General features: G+C 49.5%; 1 protein-coding gene and 1 pseudogene across 2 annotated transcripts in view; both read right to left on the bottom strand.

Moving 5' to 3' along the window:
• DNAAF5 (dynein axonemal assembly factor 5) overlaps positions 1-18,961 on the bottom strand; it is a 58,982-nt gene extending 40,021 nt beyond the window's left edge. Inside the window, exons 1-2 of one of the 2 annotated variants that reach the window (XM_039471519.2) lie at positions 18,326-18,961; positions 15,579-15,763 (exon numbers count right to left, since the gene is read on the bottom strand). In XM_039471519.2, the coding sequence (XP_039327453.1) occupies positions 15,579-15,763; positions 18,326-18,920 (780 nt within the window). In that variant the 5' untranslated portion in view covers positions 18,921-18,961. The remainder of the gene's footprint in view (positions 1-15,578; positions 15,764-18,325) is intronic. The other variant, XM_039471485.2, reaches the window with a different exon arrangement.
• On the bottom strand, positions 9-8,099 carry LOC141585702 (TAR DNA-binding protein 43 pseudogene; annotated as a pseudogene).
• Positions 18,962-19,711: the final 750 nt, after the last annotated feature.

Raw genomic sequence — 19,711 nt, 5'->3', positions numbered from 1 at the left:
TGTGCACGAGAAGAAGGGGTGAGGATTCGTGTAGCAGAGGGGATGCTGGGGTTGGTGCCATGGTGCAGCTCTGAGTGCTGCCATGCGGGTGCCGCCCGAGGCAGAGGCGCATGGCTGGGGTCCTGGGAGACACAAGCCTGGGTCCCAGCCTGGCCCCTGCTCCCCAGGCAGCCCTGCCAGCCCCCACTGGCTGGGCCGGAGAGGAATGCTGCTGTCCTGAAGGCTCACGCACATCCCTCATGCCCTGGCCTGGTCCAGCTGGCAAGAGAAGCTACCCTAGCTGCTGCATGAGCTGTGCTGCATGTTCAAAGTCTTCTGCGTGAAAACCTCCTGGCCAGGCTGGGCCCTGTGTCACCCTGGGTGCTTAGTGAGTCATGGCTACAGCAAGTGTGGTACACAGTGGCCACGCCTCAAAGACTTCTGGTCCCAGAGCCCAGGGCCTCTGGAGGAAACCAGCAGGGTCCCCAGATGTCTGAAGAGGGGGCACTTGGGCCTCTGCCTACCTTGCCTACACAAGCGGAGGAAACCAGCTTAACATGCACCAGGTGCCCCAGCTAAGCTTCTGAAGGGCAGTGCCTGAGATGGGGACCAGCACCAACACTCTTCAAAGAAGGGAAGTGGGACAGGCCGGGAAAAAGCTGGACAGCCACAGACTGTTCCTGGGAGCTCTGGGGTGTGGACGAGCTGCAGAGCCATCCCCCATGACGCCAGGGGCCAACTCTGTGGTGTCATCAGTCCCTGGCTGCGCTGTGGGATGCAGGAGCCTCATTCCTCCTGACACTGTGGGTGAAGTGTCTCTGCCCAGCTACGCGCCATTAGCAACAGCACTCACAGCTGCTCGTAGGTACAGGGAAGCTGAGCAGCAGCTGTGTCCGTGGCATGTTCACCAGCTGGGACTCAGAGGAGGGGCTGCTCCGCCCCGGGCTCCAACAAGGCACAGAGCCAAGCAGAGCACATCCAGGCCTTGCCCCTGCTGGCCTGGGCCCTGGGCCCTGGGCCCTGGCCTGACCTCGCCAAGGTTCATTCCCACCTGGAAAATGAGAAAGAATGACTGACAGGGCTTGTCACTAAGGTCCCGTGAGTAGTGGACAAGTTCATATAAGGAGAGGCCCATCACACCTGATTCCCGCTCCTCGTGTGGTATGCACAGGTGACTCTGAGCGTGCAAACAGCAGGGAAGCAGACGAGGGGACACAGGAATGTGTGGTGCATTTGTGAGGGTTATGCACTGACACAAGGTCTTACTAGCAACCAAAAATACAAGTACTCAGATAACAACCAAGAGGAACCCAAATATGCACCGTGGCCACTCCACCAACTGGCTAGAGATCCCCGCAGAACAAGCTGTCACTGTTGTCTTCATGCACAGTGCCCGGCGGGTCTCGAGCAGAGATGCCCAAGGGATGAATGCAGGTGACAGGCACCACTCACGGCCACACCTGCCACAACAATAATCTAGGTGAGTGGCAAGCTCCAAGCTCAGCCAGTGCCATGTGCTGAGATGCTGGAAAGCCCATTGGGCAAAGGGTGTGACTGAGACAAACCAGACTGAAGCCAGCCCTGTGCCCAAACGTGTACAGGGATGGGGCCCCCTCTGGGCAGGCATCCAGGGCCACATGGCAAGGCCCGAGCACACTGCTGCAGGCCGGCAGCCGGAAGCAGCATGAACTCACTGGGATTGGCCTCGCTGCTTCCTCCTCCCTGACCTCCTGCACATCCTGCACGGGTACCAGGCTCTTTGCAGGGCCCTGCTCGGGACGGCCACCTGTCTGTTGGAACCCACAGATGGGCCTCTTTTGTAGAAAGGAGTTTCAAACGTCTCACCTCATGAGCAAGGACAGCTGCAGGGCCAGGTTTTGGGGCTGCTCCTCAGTCTCACGAATGGCCACCTTTTCTATTAATCTCTAATTAGTATCATAAGAAACCTGCAAATTCCAATTAGCATGAGACAAATGATCCCTTTTTAGTTCAAAAACATCACTGGACACTGAACTGCCATGTAACAGTTTAACAAAGTGGGACAATTTTCAATTTTTTTTAAAAAAAGCAAAATAAATGGATTAGAAGACTTCTCAAGAAGGATGGCTACAAACAAGCCCAGACTGCAGACTACAGTAAATGCCTAACAACATCGGCCATCAGCCACCAGCATCCGGGAAAACATGACCTCACCAAGTGCAGTACCTAAGGCATAGGAGACTGATCCCGGAGTGACAGGGATATGTGACCTTTCAGAAAGAAAAATCAAAATAGCTGTTTGAGGAAGCCCAGCACAATCTAAGATAACACAGAGAAGGAATTCAGAATCCTATCAGATAAATGAACAGATATTGAAATAATTAAAAAGAATCAAGCAGAAATTCTGGAGTTGAAAAACGCAACTGGCATACTGAAGAATGCAATGGAGCTTCTTAACAGCAGAACTGATTAAGCAAAAGAAAGAATTAACGAGCAGCTTGAAGACAGGTTATTTGAAAATACACAGAGGAAACGAAAGAAAAAAGAAGAGGAAGAATGAAGCACACTGTATTACAGGATCTCAAAAATAGCCTCAAACGGGCAAATCTAAGAGTTCTTGGCCTCTGAAAGCAGGCAGAGAGAGAGACTGGGGTAGAACATTTATTCAACGGATAATATCAAAGAATTTTCCAAACCTAGAAAAAGATGCCAGTACTCAAGTACAAAAAGGCTTAACCCAAGTAAAAGCAGATTAAACCCAAATAAAACTACCTCATGACATGTAACAATCAAACGCCCAAAGATCAAGGATGAAGAAAGGATCCTAAGAGCAGCAAGAGAAAACACAAATCACATGTTGTGCAACTCCAGCATGCCTGGCAATGACTTCTCAGTGGAGATCTTACCAGGTAGGAGACAGTGGCCCAGGATATTTAAAGTGCCGGAGGAAAGTAAACTTTTACCCTAGAATAGTATATCCAGTGAAAAATCCTTCAAACGTGAAGGAGACAGACTTTCCCAAACAGACAAAAGCTGAGGAATTTCATCGACATCAGACCTGCCCTACAAGAAATGTTAAAGGGAGTCCTTCAATCTGAAAAATAAGGATGCTGAGGAGCAGTAAGAAAGCATCTAAAGGAATAAAACTTACTGATCACAGTAAGTGCACACAAGAACACAGAATGTTGTAACACTGTAACTGTTATGTGTAAACTACTCACATCTTGAGTAGAAAGACTAAAAGACGAGCCTATGAAAAACAAGTAACTGGCCAGATGCGGTGGCTCACTCCTGTAATCCCAGCACTTTGGGAGGCCGAGGCGGGTGGATCACCTGAGCTCAGGAGTTTGAGACCCGCCTGGCCAACATGGTGAAAACCCGTCTCTACTAAAAGTACAAAAATTACCTGGGTGTGGTGGCGGATGCCTGTAATCTCAGTTACTCGGGAGGCTGAGGCAGGAGAATCGCTGGAACCTAGGAGGCGGAGACTGCAGTGAGCCAAGATCGCACCACTGCACTCTAGCACAGGTGACAGAGTGAGACTCTGTCTCAAAAATAAAACAATAAAAATAACTACAAAAACTTTTGAAAACAAAGTATAAGAAGATATCAACAAAAACATCACAAAGTTAAAAAGCAGAGGGGATGAAATTAAAGTATAGGGTTTTATTCAATTTTTTCTTTATTTTTGCAATTAGTGTTCAGCTGTCATCAGTTTAAAATAATGGGTTATGTTATTTCCAAGCCTCATGGTAACTTCAAATCAAAAACCCTACAACAGATAACAAACACACACCCAAAGGAAATTAAAACAAACCATCAGAGAAAATAATCTTCATAAAAAGGAAGAAAAGAAGGCAAGAAGGAAGGAAGAGCAGACCACAAAACCAAACAGCAGGAGTGCATCCTTACTTCTCAGTAATACTGAATGTCAGTAGACTAAACCCTCTATTCAGAAGACAGAGTGGCTGAATGGGTCAAAACCAGGACCCAGCTATCTGCTGCCTACAAGAAGCACATGTCACCAAAAGGCACACACAAACTGCAAATGAAGGGATGCGAAAAGATATTCCAATGCAAATGGAAACCAAAAAAGAGCAGGAGTAGCTGTACTTAGACACGACAGATTCTGAAGATGAAAAGCATTTAAAGAGACAAAGGTTCAGCAAGAGGATAAAACAACTTTACATATATATGCACCCAATATTGGAATATCCAGATAATGTAAACCAAATATAATTAGAACTAAAGAGACAGACAGACTCCAACACAGTAACAGCTGGAGACTTCAACACCCCACTTCCAGTATTAGACAAATCATCCGGAGAGAAAATCAACAAAGAAACATCGGACTTATCTGCACTAGAGACCAAATGGACCTAGTAGATATTTGGAGAATACTGCCAACAGCCATGGAATACACATTCTTCTCCTCAGCACACGGATCATTCTGAAGGATAGACTATGTTTTAGGCCATAAAACAAGTCTTTTTTTTTTTTTTTTTTTTTTAAATCAGTTTCATTTAAGAATTTCCAACATTGACAACTCTTACAAAAAGCATCCAAGCACAGGACACAGAACTGCAGCAAACAGCATTCTTACAGGTAGCTAACAGACATTAGAACTTCCACCCTTCTTTGAGACAGCTGAGCTCACTGGTGAACTCTGTTTCCAAGTACTCCTGAAAGCACACCGCAAGCTCAGTCCATGTTCCCAACCCATCAGCTTCAGGTCACATGACCACACTTACATATCAGTAACAGAAGAGAACACACACCATACAGCATTCACAGCAGTTGACAAAGGGTAGGGGGAGTACAAGTATCGTTTCACTTAACACAGTCAACTAATGTGGTTAATCTAAGAACGAAAACTCACTTAAAGTCTTCCAACAGATGTGGATGTCCTCTGAATGCAAAAAACATTCGTACGTTATTTGCTATCATTGCTCTCTGCACACTCTCTCACCAAAGCCACAGGACTGGCAGACACATCTCGTCAAGTTAAAGAATACCCATTATGCACCACCAAGTCTCTGCACGCGCTCTCTCCTTTTCTCACTCATACTAGCCTTTCATGCCTTGGCACCACCATCAATCCCACACAAGGTTTCAAAAGTTCAAACAGCCTTCTGGTTCCATATCACAGCCTTGTGTTCATAGCGTTGATACAACTCCATGAAATAAAGAGTAGCAGATAAAAATGGGACACCCACAAAGAGACTTAGACTCCCACACAATAATAGTGGGAGACTTTAACACCCCACTGTCAATATTAGACAGATCAACCAGACAGAAAACTAACTAGGATACCCAGGACTTGAACTCAGACCTGGACCAAGCAAACCTAATAGACATCTACAGAACTCTCCACCCCAAATCCACAGAATATACGTTCTTCTCAGCACCACATCACACCTACTCGAAAATTGACCACATAATTGGAAGTAAATCACTCCTCAGCAAATGCAAAAGAATGGAAATCATAACAAACAGTCTCTCAGACCACAGTGCAATCGAGTTAGAACTCAGAATGCAGAAACTAACTCAGAACCACACAGCTTCATGGAAACTGAACAACTTGCTCTTGAATGTTGACTGGATAAACAATGAAATGAAGGCAGAAATAAAGCTGTTCTTCGAAACCAATGAGAATGAAGACACAACATACCAGAATCTCTGGGACACATTTAAAGCAGTCTCTAGAGGAAAATATATAGCAGTAAGTACCCACATGAGAAGCAAGGAGAGATCTAAAATTGACACCCTATGGTCAAAATTGAAAAATGGGACACCTACCATCAAAGACGTGGCCTGTGATGCGTGATGATGAATTCCTGAATGAGAAAGCATGTAGATAGAAGTATTCCTATGGCAGAATATTTACACCACTACTTTCAGTGAAGTGCTTCTTCCATAAACATTTGAAATGAGATGAACTGTAGAGATTAAATGAAGGCTTCATATTGTACTTTTGCATATGAGGGGAGACAAGTGTTAAAAAACAAAACAAAAGGACCAAACACCAGGCCACCATGATCTCCCAAAAGGAGATTTTCTTAAGGAAAAAAATCCATATGGTGGGGTTCAAATTAAAACAAGGAGTAACGAATGTAGTTCTAATCAATGGTTTCCATTTTGAATGTGCAAAGAATTCACTTGACAAGTCCAGGGATAAAATATTACAGGAGAAACCTTTTGATATCAATTGTAGTGTGTTGGTTTACCAATCAGGCAAACAGCAGTTCACTTTCAACCACTCAATATTTCAACCTTTCATGTAACAAAACTTAGAAAATTCCTTTAGCTCTTCCTTTTTCTAAAGAAAAATGTCAAAAATACTGCTGAATATACCCCACACTGAAGAAACCAATTTTGAAAATTCTCAGTACATATGTATTTTACAATATACTTACCATGAGTTTAGAAAAATCTGAATTCCCACCATTCTATACCAAGCAACCACACACTGTCTACATTCCCCAGCCAGAAGACTTAGAATCCATGCCCGAGCCAAAGCCTCCACTAAAACCACTGCTCGACCCTGCATTTGATGCTGATCCCCAACCAATTGCTGCACCAGAATTAGAACCACTGTAAGAGTTATTTCCAGAACCGAAGGCCTGGTTTGGCTCCCTCTGCATGTTGCCTTGGCTTTGGTTATTACCCGATGGGCCTGACTGGTTCTGCTGGCTGACTAACATGCCCATCATACCCCAACTGCTCTGTAGCGCTGCCTGCGCTGCAGCCATCATGGCTGGATTAATGCTGAACGCATCAAAGTTCATCCCATCACCTTGTTTTGTTTCCCAAACTGGCTCCACCCCCTCCACTATTATCAAATCCACCCTGATTCCCAAAGCCACCTGGATTACCACCAAATCTTCCACTTCTTTCTAACTATCTATTGCTATTGTGCTTGTTCAGCACTGGTTATATGAATGCTGATTCCTTTAATGATTAATCCTCTCCACGAAGGGACTGCATAATCTGATGATCTGCAAATGTAACAAAGCAAAGGCCCTGAACGGCGTGGGGATGAAGACATCCATCACTTCCCCGTACTGGGAGAAGAACTGCCACAGCTCATCCTCAGTCATGTCCTCCGTACAGCGCCCCACAAACACTTTTCTGCTTCTCAAAGGCTCATCTGCGCTTTGCTTACTAGGAAGTTTACAGTCACACCACCGTCCATCCATCATATGCCGCTGTGACATTACTTTCACCTGTGTTTCATATTCCGTAAAACGAACAAAGCCAAACCCCTTTGAATGACCAGTCTTAAGATCTTTCTTGTCCTGCACCATAAGAACTTCTCCAAAGGTACTAAAACAGTCTTTCCGGTACTGTTCAGCTGTTTTCCATGGGAGACCCAACACTATTAAATCGGACGTTTTCTGGACTGCTCTGGACTGCTCTTGACTTCACTGCTGATGAAGCATCTGTCTCATCCATTTTTCTTTTGTTATCTTTGGGATAATTGACAACATAAACCAGATTTCCCCAGCCAGCATCGGGGGCATGCAGAATTCCTTCCACTGGCCAGACACCTCTCACACATTGAGACACTGGATTCCTGCAGTGACGTCCACAAGTCCCTGGAAACTGGGCTGTAACTATGGACAGCAGCACGGTCCCATCATCATCCGATGGTATTTCAATGGGCTCATTGTTCTCATCTTCGGTTACCCGAATACATTCAGACATCTTTTACTTTTCTGCTAGGCCGCTGCTGGGAAGCCTGACAGGGACAGTGAGGCTGCAACGGACCCAAGCGCAGCCTAGCGACTGTTTCACTCCCACAAAATCAAAACAAGTCTTAAAACATTAAATTATAAGTTAATAACAACAACTTTGGGAACTATACAAATACACAGAAATTAAATAATATGCTCCCAAATGACCAGTGGGTTAATAAAGAAATTAAGAAGGCTGGGCGCGGGTGGCTCAAGCCTGTAATCCCAGCACTTTGGGAGGCCGAGGCGGGTGAATCACGAGGTCAAGAGATCGAGATCATCCTGGTCAACACGGTGAAACCCCGTCTCTACTAAAAATACAAAAAATTAGCTGGGCATGGTGGCGCGTGCCTGTAATCCCAGCTACTCAGGAGGCTGAGGCAGGAGAATGGCCTGAACCCAGGAGGCGGAGGTTGCGTTGCGGTGAGCCAAGATCACGCCACTGCACTCCAGCCTGGGTAACAAGAGTGAAACTCCGTTTCAAAAAAAAAAAAAAAAAGAAATTAAGAAGGCAATTTAAAACTTGTTTTTTTTTTTTTGAGACAGAGTCTCACTCTGTCACCAGGCACTAGGCTGGAGTGCAGTGGCACAATCTCGGCTCACTGCAACCTCCGCCTCCTGGGTTCAGGCAACTCTCCTGCCTCAGCCTCCTGAGTAGCTGGGACTACAGGCGCACACCGCCACGCCCAGCTAATTTTTTGTATTTTTAGTAGAGACGGGGTTTCACCATGTTGGCCAGGATGGTCTCGATCTCTTGACCTTGTGATCCGCCCGCCTCGGCCTCCCAAAGTGCTGGGATTACAGGCTTGAGCCACCGCGCCCAGCCTGTTTAAAACTTCTTAAATGAAAATGGAAACACAATATGCCAAAACAGCAAAAGCACCTGCATCCAAAATGTAGGTAACTTCAAACAGCAACCTAACAATGCATTGTAAAGAACTAGGAAAGCAAGAGAAAACGAAACCCAAAATTAGTAGAAAAAAAGAAGTAAGATAAAAGCAGAATAAATGAAACAAAAAAATACAAAAGACCAACAAAATGAAAAGTTGGTTTTTTGAACTGATAAGCAAAATCAACAAATCTTTAACCAGACCAAGACAAAGAGAAGACCCAAGTAAACAAAATCAGAGATCAAAAAGGAGACATTACAAAACTGATACCGCAGAAATTCAAAGGATCATTAGAGACTATCATGAGCAACTGCACCATGAGCAACTACACCATGAGCAACTTCAATACAAGCAACTTCACCACAAGCAACCACACTGTGAGCATTCACACTGCTAGCATCCACACTGTAAGCAACTACACTGTGAGTAACCACACTGTGAGTGACAACGCCATGAGACACTATACCGTGAGCAACCACACTGTGAGCAACCTCACCATGAGCATCCACACCAGAGCAACACCGCGAGAGCATCTATACTGTAAGCAACTACACCATGAGTAACCGCACTGTGAGTGACGACACCATGAGACACTATACCATGAGCAACCATACTGTGAGCAACCTCACCATGAGCATCCACACCAGAGCAATCACACCGTGAGAGCATCTATACTGTAAGCAACTACACCGTGAGTAACCACACTGTGAGCAACGATACCATGAGAAACTATACCATAAGCAACCACACCATGAGCAACTACATCATGGGCAATGATACTGTGAGCATCTACACCACGAGCAATCATACCATGAGCAACGACACTGTGAGCATCTACACCATGATCAACTACACTGAGAGCAACTATACTGTGAGCAACCACACCACTAGCATCCACACCACAAGCAACCACACCGCAAGCAATGACACCATGAGTAACAATACTGCAAGCATCTACACCATAACTACACTGTGAAAAACCCCACGAGCAACGACACTGCAAGCAATGATGTCATGAGACACTATACTGTGAGCAACCACACTGTGAACTATACTGTGAGCAACCGCATCATGAGTAAAACTGTGAGCATCTATACCACAAGCAACTTTGCCGTGAGCAACCATACTGCGAGCAATCACACTTCAATGACACCATGAGCATCTACATTGTTAGCAACCACACTAAAAGCAACTGTACTGTGAGCAACTACACCATAAGAAACCACACTGGGAGCAACCACACCACAAGCAACTATACTGTGAGCAACCACACTGTGAGCAATGACACTGTGAGCATCTACGCCATGAGCAATGAAACTGTGAGCAACTATACTGTGAGTAACTACACCACGAGCAACCACACTGCGAGCATCTACAGCATGAGCAATGACACCGCGAGCATCAACACCATGAGCAACCACACACATAAGCAACCACACTACAAGTAACACTGTAACACTGTGAGTACCTACACTATGAGCAACTTCACCATGAGCAACAACACTGTTCAGAACACTGTGAACAATGACACCATGAGAAACAGTGAGCAACTTCACCATGAGCAATGACACTGCGAGCAACAATGTAAGCAACTACACCGTGATCAACCACTCTGTGAGCAACTACACTGTGAGCAACCAAGCCATGAGCAACCACATCACAAGCAATGACACTGTGAACAATACCACGAGCATCTATACCAGGCATCCCCAAACTTTTTACACAGGGGGCCAGTTCACTGTCCCTCAGACCATTGGAGGGCCGCCACATACTGTGCTCTTCTCACTGACCACCAATGAAAGAGGTGCTGCTTCCTTAAGTGTGGCGGGGGGCCAAATAAATGGCCTCAGGGGGCCGTATGCGGCCCGTGGGCCGTAGTTTGGGGATGCCTGATCGATACTGTGAATAAACTATGCTGTGAGCAACTACACTGTGAGCAACCACACTGTGAGCAACTATAAGCAACAACACAGTGTGCAACTTCACCATGAGCAACTACACCATTAGCAATGACACTATGAGAAACTACACTGTAAGCAACAACAGCAACTGCACTGTGAGCAATGACATGGTGAGCAACTACACTATGAGCAACTACAGCATGAGCAACTACACTGTAAGCAACTACACCATGAGCAACTACACTGTGAGCAACACCATTAGCAACTACACTATGAGCAACTACACTATGAGCAACTATACCACAAGCAACTATTCCATGAGCAACTATACCATTAGCAACTATACTCTGAGCAATATATATGCCAATAAATTGGAAAGCATAGAAGAAATGGATAAATTCCTAGACACATACAACCTACCAAGATTAAATCATAAAGAAACCCAAAACTTGAACAGACCAGTAATAAGTAATGATATTGAAGCTGCAATAAAAAATCTCCCAGCAAAGAAAATCCCAGGACCCAATACTTCACTGCCAAATTCTATCAAACATTTAAAGAACTAATGCCACTCCTACTCCAACTATTAGAAGAAACAGAAGTGGAAGGAATACCTCCAAACTTAATTTACAAGGCCAGTACTACCCTGATACCAGAACCAAACAATGATGCAATCAAAAAAGAAAACTACAGGACAATATCCCTGATGAACACTGATGCAAAATTTCCTCAACAAAACATTGTTTCAACAGCACATTAAAAAGATCATTTGTCATGACCAAGTGGGATTTATTCCAGGTATGCAAGGATGGCTCAATATACACAAATCCATCAATGTGATACATCGTATCAACAGAATGAAGGACAAGAACTATATGATTATTTCAATGGATGCCCCAAAAGCATTTGATAAAATTCAACATCCCTTCATGATAAAAATCCTCAAAAAACTGGCTACAGAAGGAGCATACCTCAGCACAATAAAAGCCATATGCAAGAGACCCACAGCTAGTATCATCCTGAATCGGGAAAAACTGAAAATCTTTCTTCTAAATGTGGACCAAGACAAGGATGCTTGCTTTCACCACTCTTAGTCAACATGGTACTACAAGCTCTTGCTACAGCAATCGGACAAGAGAAATAAAAGGAATCTAAACGGAAAAGGAAGAAGTCAAATGATCCTTGTTTGTAGATAATACAATCTTACATTTGGAAAAACCTGAAGACTCCACAAAAAAACTATTAGAACAGATAAACCAGTATCTGTTTTTGTATCAGTAGCATTTCTATATGCCAACAGTGAACAATCTGAAAAAGAAGTCAAGAAAGGAATTCCATTTACAATAGCTACAAACAAAATAAGATACCTAGGAATTAACCAAAGAAGTGAAAGACTTCTACAATGAAAACTCTGAAACACTGATGTGAGAAAATTGGAGAGGACACACACACAAAATGGTATACTCCATGTTCATGGACTAGAAGAATCAGTATTGTTAAAATGTCCATACTACCCAAAGCATCTACAGATTCAATGCAATCCCTATCGAAATACCAATGACATTCTTCACAGAAATAGAAAGAATAATCCTAAAATTTATAGGGACCCTCAAAAGACCCTGGATAGCCAAAGGCATCCTAAGCAAAAAACAAAACAAGACAAAACCAAAAAACTGGAGGAATCACATTACCTGCCTTCAATTTATACTACAGAGCTACAGCAACCAAATTAGCACAGCACTGACACAAAAACAGACACATAGACCAATGAAACAGAACAGAGAACCCGGAAATTAAATCCATACATCTACAGTGAACTTGTTTTTGACAAAGGTGCTAAGGACATACATTGAGGAAAGGACAGTCTCTTCAGTAAACGGTGCTGGGAAAACTGGATATCCATATGCAGAAGAGTGAAACTGGACACCTATCTCTCACCTTATACAAAGATCAAATCAAAATGGAGTAAAGACCTAAATCTAAGACCTCAAACTATGAAATCACTACAAGAACACACTGGGGAAACTCTCTAGGATGTAGTCTCGACAAAGGTTTCTTGAGTAAAATCCCCAAAGCACAGGTAACCAAAGCCGGGATGGGCAAATGGGATAACATCAAGTTAAAAAGCTTCTGCACAGCAAAGCAAACCACCAACACAGTGAGGAGACGACCGCAGGACGGGAGAACACATCAGCACAAATACCCATGTGACAAGGTACTAACAACCAGATCCAAAGGAGCTCAAAGTCAGTAGGAAAAAATCTAATAATCCAATTTAAAAATGGGTAGATCTGAACAGACATTTCTCAAAAGAAGGCAAACAAATGGCAAACAGGTACTTGGTAGGAACTTGACAAATACTCATCTCTGAAAAGCCATCCACGCAGCCCCAGCCTCTCCTGTAACATCTGTTGTTCCTGGAAGGTCCCTCTTGACAAGAACAGACCTGGTGGTCTCGCCAGTGGCACACACTGAGCAGGAAAATTGCAGCAGAGCTGAGCAGCTGCTGACTGCAGGCCTGGCAACAACCAGGGCACCTCTGCAGGGCGAAGGCCAGGAGCCACCCACCTAAGAGTGGCACAGGGCCGTTTGTTCAGGGCCTGCCTCACAACTGCATGGCCACACGTCCGTCCCGCCAGCCTCATGGGGGTTCTGGATGCAGTCAGCGACATGAGCTAGGGGCTGCAGTCATGTGGGCGTGAGGAGACGCATTAGCCCCTGCCGCCCTGGGACACCCCTTTTCCACAACCTCAGACACCGTCCTGGGGCCTAAGGCTCGACTGCCCACAGCGTGACCTTGCTCTGATGCTCACCTGGCCGTGCTACCTGAGCAAGCTCTGAGCCCTCCGAGCCTTTGAGGAGGAGATAAAGTTATTTCTGGGCCCTCTCAATGAAGTTTAGTGACCTAAGCCAAGTCTAGCAGGCTGCTGGAAAATTTCCTACAAGTCAGAAAACAGTCAGGACCTTCTGTGCAGAGGGCGTGGGGTCCGAGGGCACCAATCTCTGGGTTGTTGAGGGGACTGAGGCATCTGCAAGGAGCCCAAAGTGGGCTCCAGGACAGGGTCACAAGGGCTTGTTTTGTGATCAGGGTAACAGGGCAGCACCGTGACTCCACATGAGACTCACGTGAAGGGCAGTACAGGGTCTCTAACAGAATGCAAACCCCACTGGGAAGAAATGGGCCACACTGGAAGAACTGTCTTGGACCACACACAAAATAACACTAATGCTAACGATAGCTGATGAGCTAAAAGAAAAAAAAAAAAAAATCGCAAAAAAAAATCTCATACCGTTTTAAAAAGTTTACGAATTGGTGTTGGGCACATTCAAAGCCATCCTGGGCTGCATGTGGCCCACGCCGTGGGTAGGACAAGCTTGCTTTAGATCAGCAATGTGATGTCAGCTTTCTAACAGACAGCTACTGATACACGGGCTGTTTATGCATAGCTACTGATAGTTATAGCACTTATAGACAACTACCCATACACAGTTATGGTTTTAGAGTTACAGTGCAGTTAACACCGAGTTACACTGTTAGCTATGGAGTTATGGTATTTGCAGCGAGTGCTCCACAGAGTTCCAGTATTTATAGACAGCTATGGATACAGTTATGGTATTTTTAGACAGTTACGGGAAGGTTACACCAATAGCTATGAGCTACTGAGCTTCAGTATTCACACAGAGTCATCACACTGTTTTGAGGAATAAGACTTGGCCCATGACAGACACCACTTTTCCTGTGGGCCATGCTCTGCCTCAGGCTTAAGTAGGGTGGCCGAGAAAGCAGCCGGCTGCCCGCACTTCTTGCTGGGCTCTGTTCCTGCCCTGGCTCCCTGAACTGCACTCCGCGGCCCTGGCATTTCGTCAGTGCCAGAAGCGCCTGCTGCAAGTGCCGGGCAGCATGGACACCAATCCCACACTCTGCCCGCTTCCTCCCTGCTGGGCAGAGCCTGATTTGCTCAGGGGCCCTCTGTGCTGCCTGGTGCTAACCCCACGCCAGCTCCAGGAAGGGCCAGCAAGGGTACATGGTGATTCAACTTCCGCTGGCCTGACGAGACCAAGGGGGTGAACGAAGGCTCCTGGTGGGAAAGGGTCCCCCATGCCTCTGTGCGCAGCCTCAAGGCAGCCATGCTGCCCCGAGGGAGACAGCCAGAGAATGAAACCTGGGCATGGAGGCAGAGCAGGGGCATCCTGAGCAGGTGCTGTGTCACTCCTGGAGCCGGTCCTACGTGTGGACCCCAGCAGCAGGCGGCAGCACAGAGGAGGGAGCGAGTCACGGCTTCCATTCTGGCCCCAGAATACCCCGAGAGACTCTTCAACTCATCACCTTCATGCCATGTCCCATCAGGAAACCTACCTTCTGCAAGGCTGAACCCGGAAGAAGGAACATGTACCAGTGAAGGAGCCAGACATAAAGGACCACACGTCTGACTACGCTGACAGACAAACTCAGACACACAAACATCAGAGGCCACTCAGCTTCACTAACCCAAAGGGGAACTGCCCCTGTGGCCACAGTGTGTGGCGTTTCAGCAAGTCACTGGGGCCTCAGATCTCAGACATGCCCTACAGGTGATTCTGCCAGCAGTAAAGCCAATACTCAGCCCCATCTGTAGGATGCCTGCCTGCCTGCCTGCCTCTTGGTGGATTCCAAAGCCCAACAGCATAGTTATCCCCAGCAAACCAACTGGGATCCAGGCCCCCAGTAGCGCAGAACTGAGGCAGCCCGAATCCACTCTTCTCCTCCCAGGCCAGGTCCACCACCACAGTGGCTTTCATGAAAGTGCACCGTGATGGATGGGCACACTCAGGAAGCCTTGCAACTGCTGACGTGCACACCGTGTCTAAGAGACAAGAAGGACACCAGCCATCCTTCCTCACATCCCTTGGCATTAATAACAAACATTAAACCAGTTCAGCTCTCTCCTAGCTTTTCGAAGATGTGAACAGAACATCCTGTGACTAGGAATAATGGAAGGACATTTGGTGCATGCAGCATTCTGAAAAAAGAACAAGTGAATCAGTTAAAAATAGCACGTCAGCCTGCCTGTGGTAGAGCGAGGAACAGACTGTCCAAGAAAAACACCCGTTACCTGCGGGACGTCGTCAAACAGCCGTTGAGCAAAATGGGAAAGCACGTCATCCACGGACTTCCCATTGCCAAACTGGATCACTGTGCCTGTGGCTTCGATGGCGGCCACACGGACCTTCCAGTGCTGGTGGGAGATGGTCTGCATCAGGGGCCCGATCAGAGACTCCGACTGCATGTGGAAGTGGTCTGCGGAACAGGGAGGCCCCGGTTACCGGAGCTGCTCCCACATACCTTGCCCAGGCCCAGCTCTGTGGGCTTCCAGAGGACGGCAGCCTGCCCCTGTGAGCTCCTCACCTCCCTTCCTCTCCCATTCCAGGTCCTTGCTGCAGGAACAGCACACAACCCAGGCTGCCAAGCAGAGCTCTGCACCGCCCAGCACAGGAAGAAGCTGAGACAAGGGTCCCACCCTGATGACACCTATGCAACCCAGAGACTCAGGGGGACCAGCGAGGAAAGGCTGGGGGCACAACCCCACTGTGGCTGAAGACAGGAGAGCCTGGACCTGCTGAAGCCATGATGGAGGTCTGAGGGGGACGGTGGCTGGAGGAAAGAAGTTGAGCCCAGAGGACATGGGCAAGGCCCCACTCCCAACTGTACCTCAGACCAGACCCCAGGCTCCTCTGGGAAGCTGGGCCAGCACCACTGCAGGCAAGGCCACTGCACTTCCTATTTGTTACGTCCCCGAAGAAAGTCAGAACCAGAGGTGGTGGAAGCCTGTAAGCCCAGCTACTTGGGAGGCTGAGGCAGGAGAACTGCTTGAATCCAGGAGGTGGAGGTTGCAGGGAGCCAAGATCGCGCCACTGCACTCCATCCTGGGAGACAGGGTGAAACTCTGTCACAAAAAAATCAAGTCAGAACCAGAGGGTCTATGGGATCCAGGCCACCTCTTGCCTCAGCTCTGCATTACCGGGGGCCTGTCTGGGAAATGGCTATACTAATGAGACTTTGGGTGAGCTCTTCAACCTCTCTGCCACTGCTCAGTGTGACCAGGGCCAGAGGTGAGGCACCCCCTCCCAGGGAAGAGGAGGACCACAGGTGCTGGAGATGAGGGGATGCTTCAGGCAGAGGCACAGTCCCTCACCCCACAGCAACCAGTGAGCACATACCCCGGCAGGCTGTGCTCGGGGCTGGGGCACAGGTGGGCACGGTGCTGCCCTATGGAACCTACGATCCAGTGAGGGAACATGGCAAGGCCAGGAGGAGCTCCTTGAAGGAAGCAGAAGCGGCCTATGTGGCTGATGCACAGGCCCGGTAGGGAAGAGATTGAGGGTTAAAGAGAAATACATGAAATGCCGGAAATTCTCAATGGCCATGTCTAGCCCACGGCTCTTCCCACAGCTCCAGAGGAGTCCTGGACCATGTGAAATCCAAAGTTAACTAACAAGGAAATCTCGGCATTTCCCCAAGTCCAACTCTTCCTGTCCATCCCAAAGCCCCGGCCTTCTCATCTAGTTCCTTAGGAAGTCATGTCAGTTTTACATTCAGCCACTTTCTTCCATCAGCAGAAGTCCTCCCTAGTCCAAGCCATCCCTTCAACTTCGGATTAACCGTGGCCTCCTCACCCCCTTTCCTGCCACTTCTGGAACCTATTCTCCATGCAGCTGCAGTGATCTTTTAAGAAACTGAACCCGGGTCTGCCACTCCCATCGACAACCCCGGCACTTCCCACTACAGTCAAACTATCACTGGGACATCACTGGGGCGGCCTGCGCTGGCCAAGTCCCTCACTGCTTTCCTGCCCCCTACCGCCCAAGGATTTACAGTCTCAATGTTCCCTCCTCCAGAAAGCCTTCCCGCCAGCAGGAAGCAGGCACCTGCTATCATTCCACCTCCCTGGGGAGGGAATGGGCAAGACCTTGCAGGAATGGTGAGCTCAGAAAAGGGAACATCTGAATCAGATCAGAGCTCTAAAAATGACGCGGAACATCATCAAGTGGAGTGGGGAGGGGGCCTCCTTCCACTTAGGACAGTGGTCCAAGCCAGAGAGAAAAAGCAGTGGAGGAGAACAGAAAGAGTGGAGTCTCCAGGCCTTGGTCTGCCCCTCGGGAAGCCTGTCCTGCAGCCCCCTTCAGGGCGTCCCCTTAACCAGGAGCAAGTCCTGCAGGTCCCCCAGGGGGAAGGAAAGGGGACAGCGATCAGGGAGCACCCTCACCTCAACCGGCTTAACAAGAATTTCTGCGGTGGTTTCCAGGGATTTGGACAAGAGCGCTGGCTGGTGGGCCTGGGTGAGGGGGCTCAGGCAGGTAGAAGGGTGGGAGGTGAGGGCTGAGGGAGGGTGGGGTGCGAGGAAACAGGTGGTATAGGACCGGCAGGTGGGGGGGGCACAGGGAGCAGACAGGTGGGGGGCGGGGCTTGGGGCATGGAGGGTGGAGGCAGGGATCAGGGGGACATGGAGGTCAGAAGAGTGGGGGCCAGGAGGGAATAAAGTTACGGGCGGCGGGGGAGGGGGAGGGAAGAAGCAGGTGGCAGTGCAGGGAACAGGTATGCGGCGGTGGAGGGCAAGGGAGCGGGTGAAGGGCGAGTTGGTAGGTGGACGTGAGGCAGGGGACTCGGGTGGTGAGAGGAGGGACCGGGTGGGGGGGCTTGGAGCAGAAGGGTAGGGGGCGCGGGACATGGGGGGCGCCGGGATGTGGGGGGGGCGCGGGAGTGGCGGGGGGCGGGGCTGAGCCCTAGTGGTTGAGAGAGGGGCCGCGGAGGTGGGGGTGAGGGTGTGAGGTGGAGGACGCGAGCGGGGCCCGGGGGGCTCACCGGGCGTGGCCTGCGCCAGGGCAGCCGCGCAGCTACAGCTCTCGCGGCGCACAGCGGCGAAGGGGTCGAGCAGGGAGCAGCGCAGCACGCGAAGGGCGTCGTCCAGGTGGGGCGCGAGCGCCGCGCCGCCCAGGTCCACAGCCAGGCTCAGCAGCTGCACTAGCGCCAGGCGCAGCTCCTCGCAGGCTTCGGGCGGGCGGCGTGTGGGCTCCGGGCCGGCCAGGCGCGAGGCGAGCGCAGGCAGCAGGCGCGGCAGGGCGTCGTGGGGCCGCGCGGCGCGGCGCAGGCCCAGGCCCAGCAGGTGCACTGCCAGCGCGCGGCAGCCTTCGGCGGGGTCGCTCAGGCAGCGCAGCAGGCGAGGCAGCAGCAGGCGCGCCCAGGGGCCCTGGAAGGCGGCGGGGTCGGCGGCGGGGCCGGGCTCCTCCAGCGCGCGCCGCAGGGCCTCCAGGGCTCGCCGCCGGCCCGGCTTGCTGTCGGCCTCCAGCCCTGGCAGTAGGCGGCTCAGGGCTCGGCTTAGCTCCGCCGCCTCCGCGATCTCAGCCCCCTCGGCCGGGTGTGGGGCCGCTATGGCCTCCGCCACCCCCGGCGCCGCCATTTTGCCCGCGTCGGCCGTCACTAAGGGGAACGGCGGCGCTTTCGCGGCGCGCGGCGCGGATTACGGCAGCACTTCCGGCCTGCGCTGGGGGCGGGGCGCCGCGTTTCTTCCTCCCCGCTGATGCACGCGTGGCCTTGGGCCCTTGTCCGCAGCGTTCTCCCACTGCCATGCACTGTCGCCAGAGTCCCCGCCCGCCACCCTGCTGGGTCTTGCCTTGTCCCCATTACACGGATGGAAACGGTTTGGGAAGGATGCAACTCGCCCAGGTTGAGGGCGCCGGGCTCCAGGCCTGGGCCTGTTCCTAGGGAAGCCCGCCGAGCGGCCTGGAGAGGTTGGGTGTCCCGCCTGGGTCTAGAGTAGCCGGGGAGCCCCTCCCTGAGCCGCCTAGAGCCCCTCTGGCGTTGGGAAGGGCCGTTCCAGGAGGGAATGCGCTGGTTTTGCGGACTGGATCCCACCTGTGCTGTAAGACAAGGTGCCTGGACTGGGCTTTCCGTGCAGCCTGTGATTGGATCCCAGGTGTAGTAGCCCAATAGGTTTGCCTTGCTGCCGAGGTAGAGCCAATTTGTCAAGACAGGGGAATTGCAATAGAGAAAGAGTTTAATGCATGCAGAAACTGTCTAAATACGGCACTGGATTTTTATTACTCAAAGCAGCTTCTGAAAATTCTGAGATGGGTCATTTAAGGATAATTAGGCAGGTGGGGGCCAGGGAGAGGGTAGTGCTGATTGGTCGGGTTGGAGATGAAGTCACAGAGAAGGACACATGCACATGACTGTTCTTTGCAGCACAGT

The sequence above is a fragment of the Saimiri boliviensis genome, chromosome 1, assembly GCF_048565385.1.
Source record: "Saimiri boliviensis isolate mSaiBol1 chromosome 1, mSaiBol1.pri, whole genome shotgun sequence".
NCBI lineage: Eukaryota > Metazoa > Chordata > Mammalia > Primates > Cebidae > Saimiri > Saimiri boliviensis.
The sequence above is the reverse complement of the archived record's forward strand: the minus strand, read 5'-3'. Positions and strand labels throughout refer to the sequence as shown.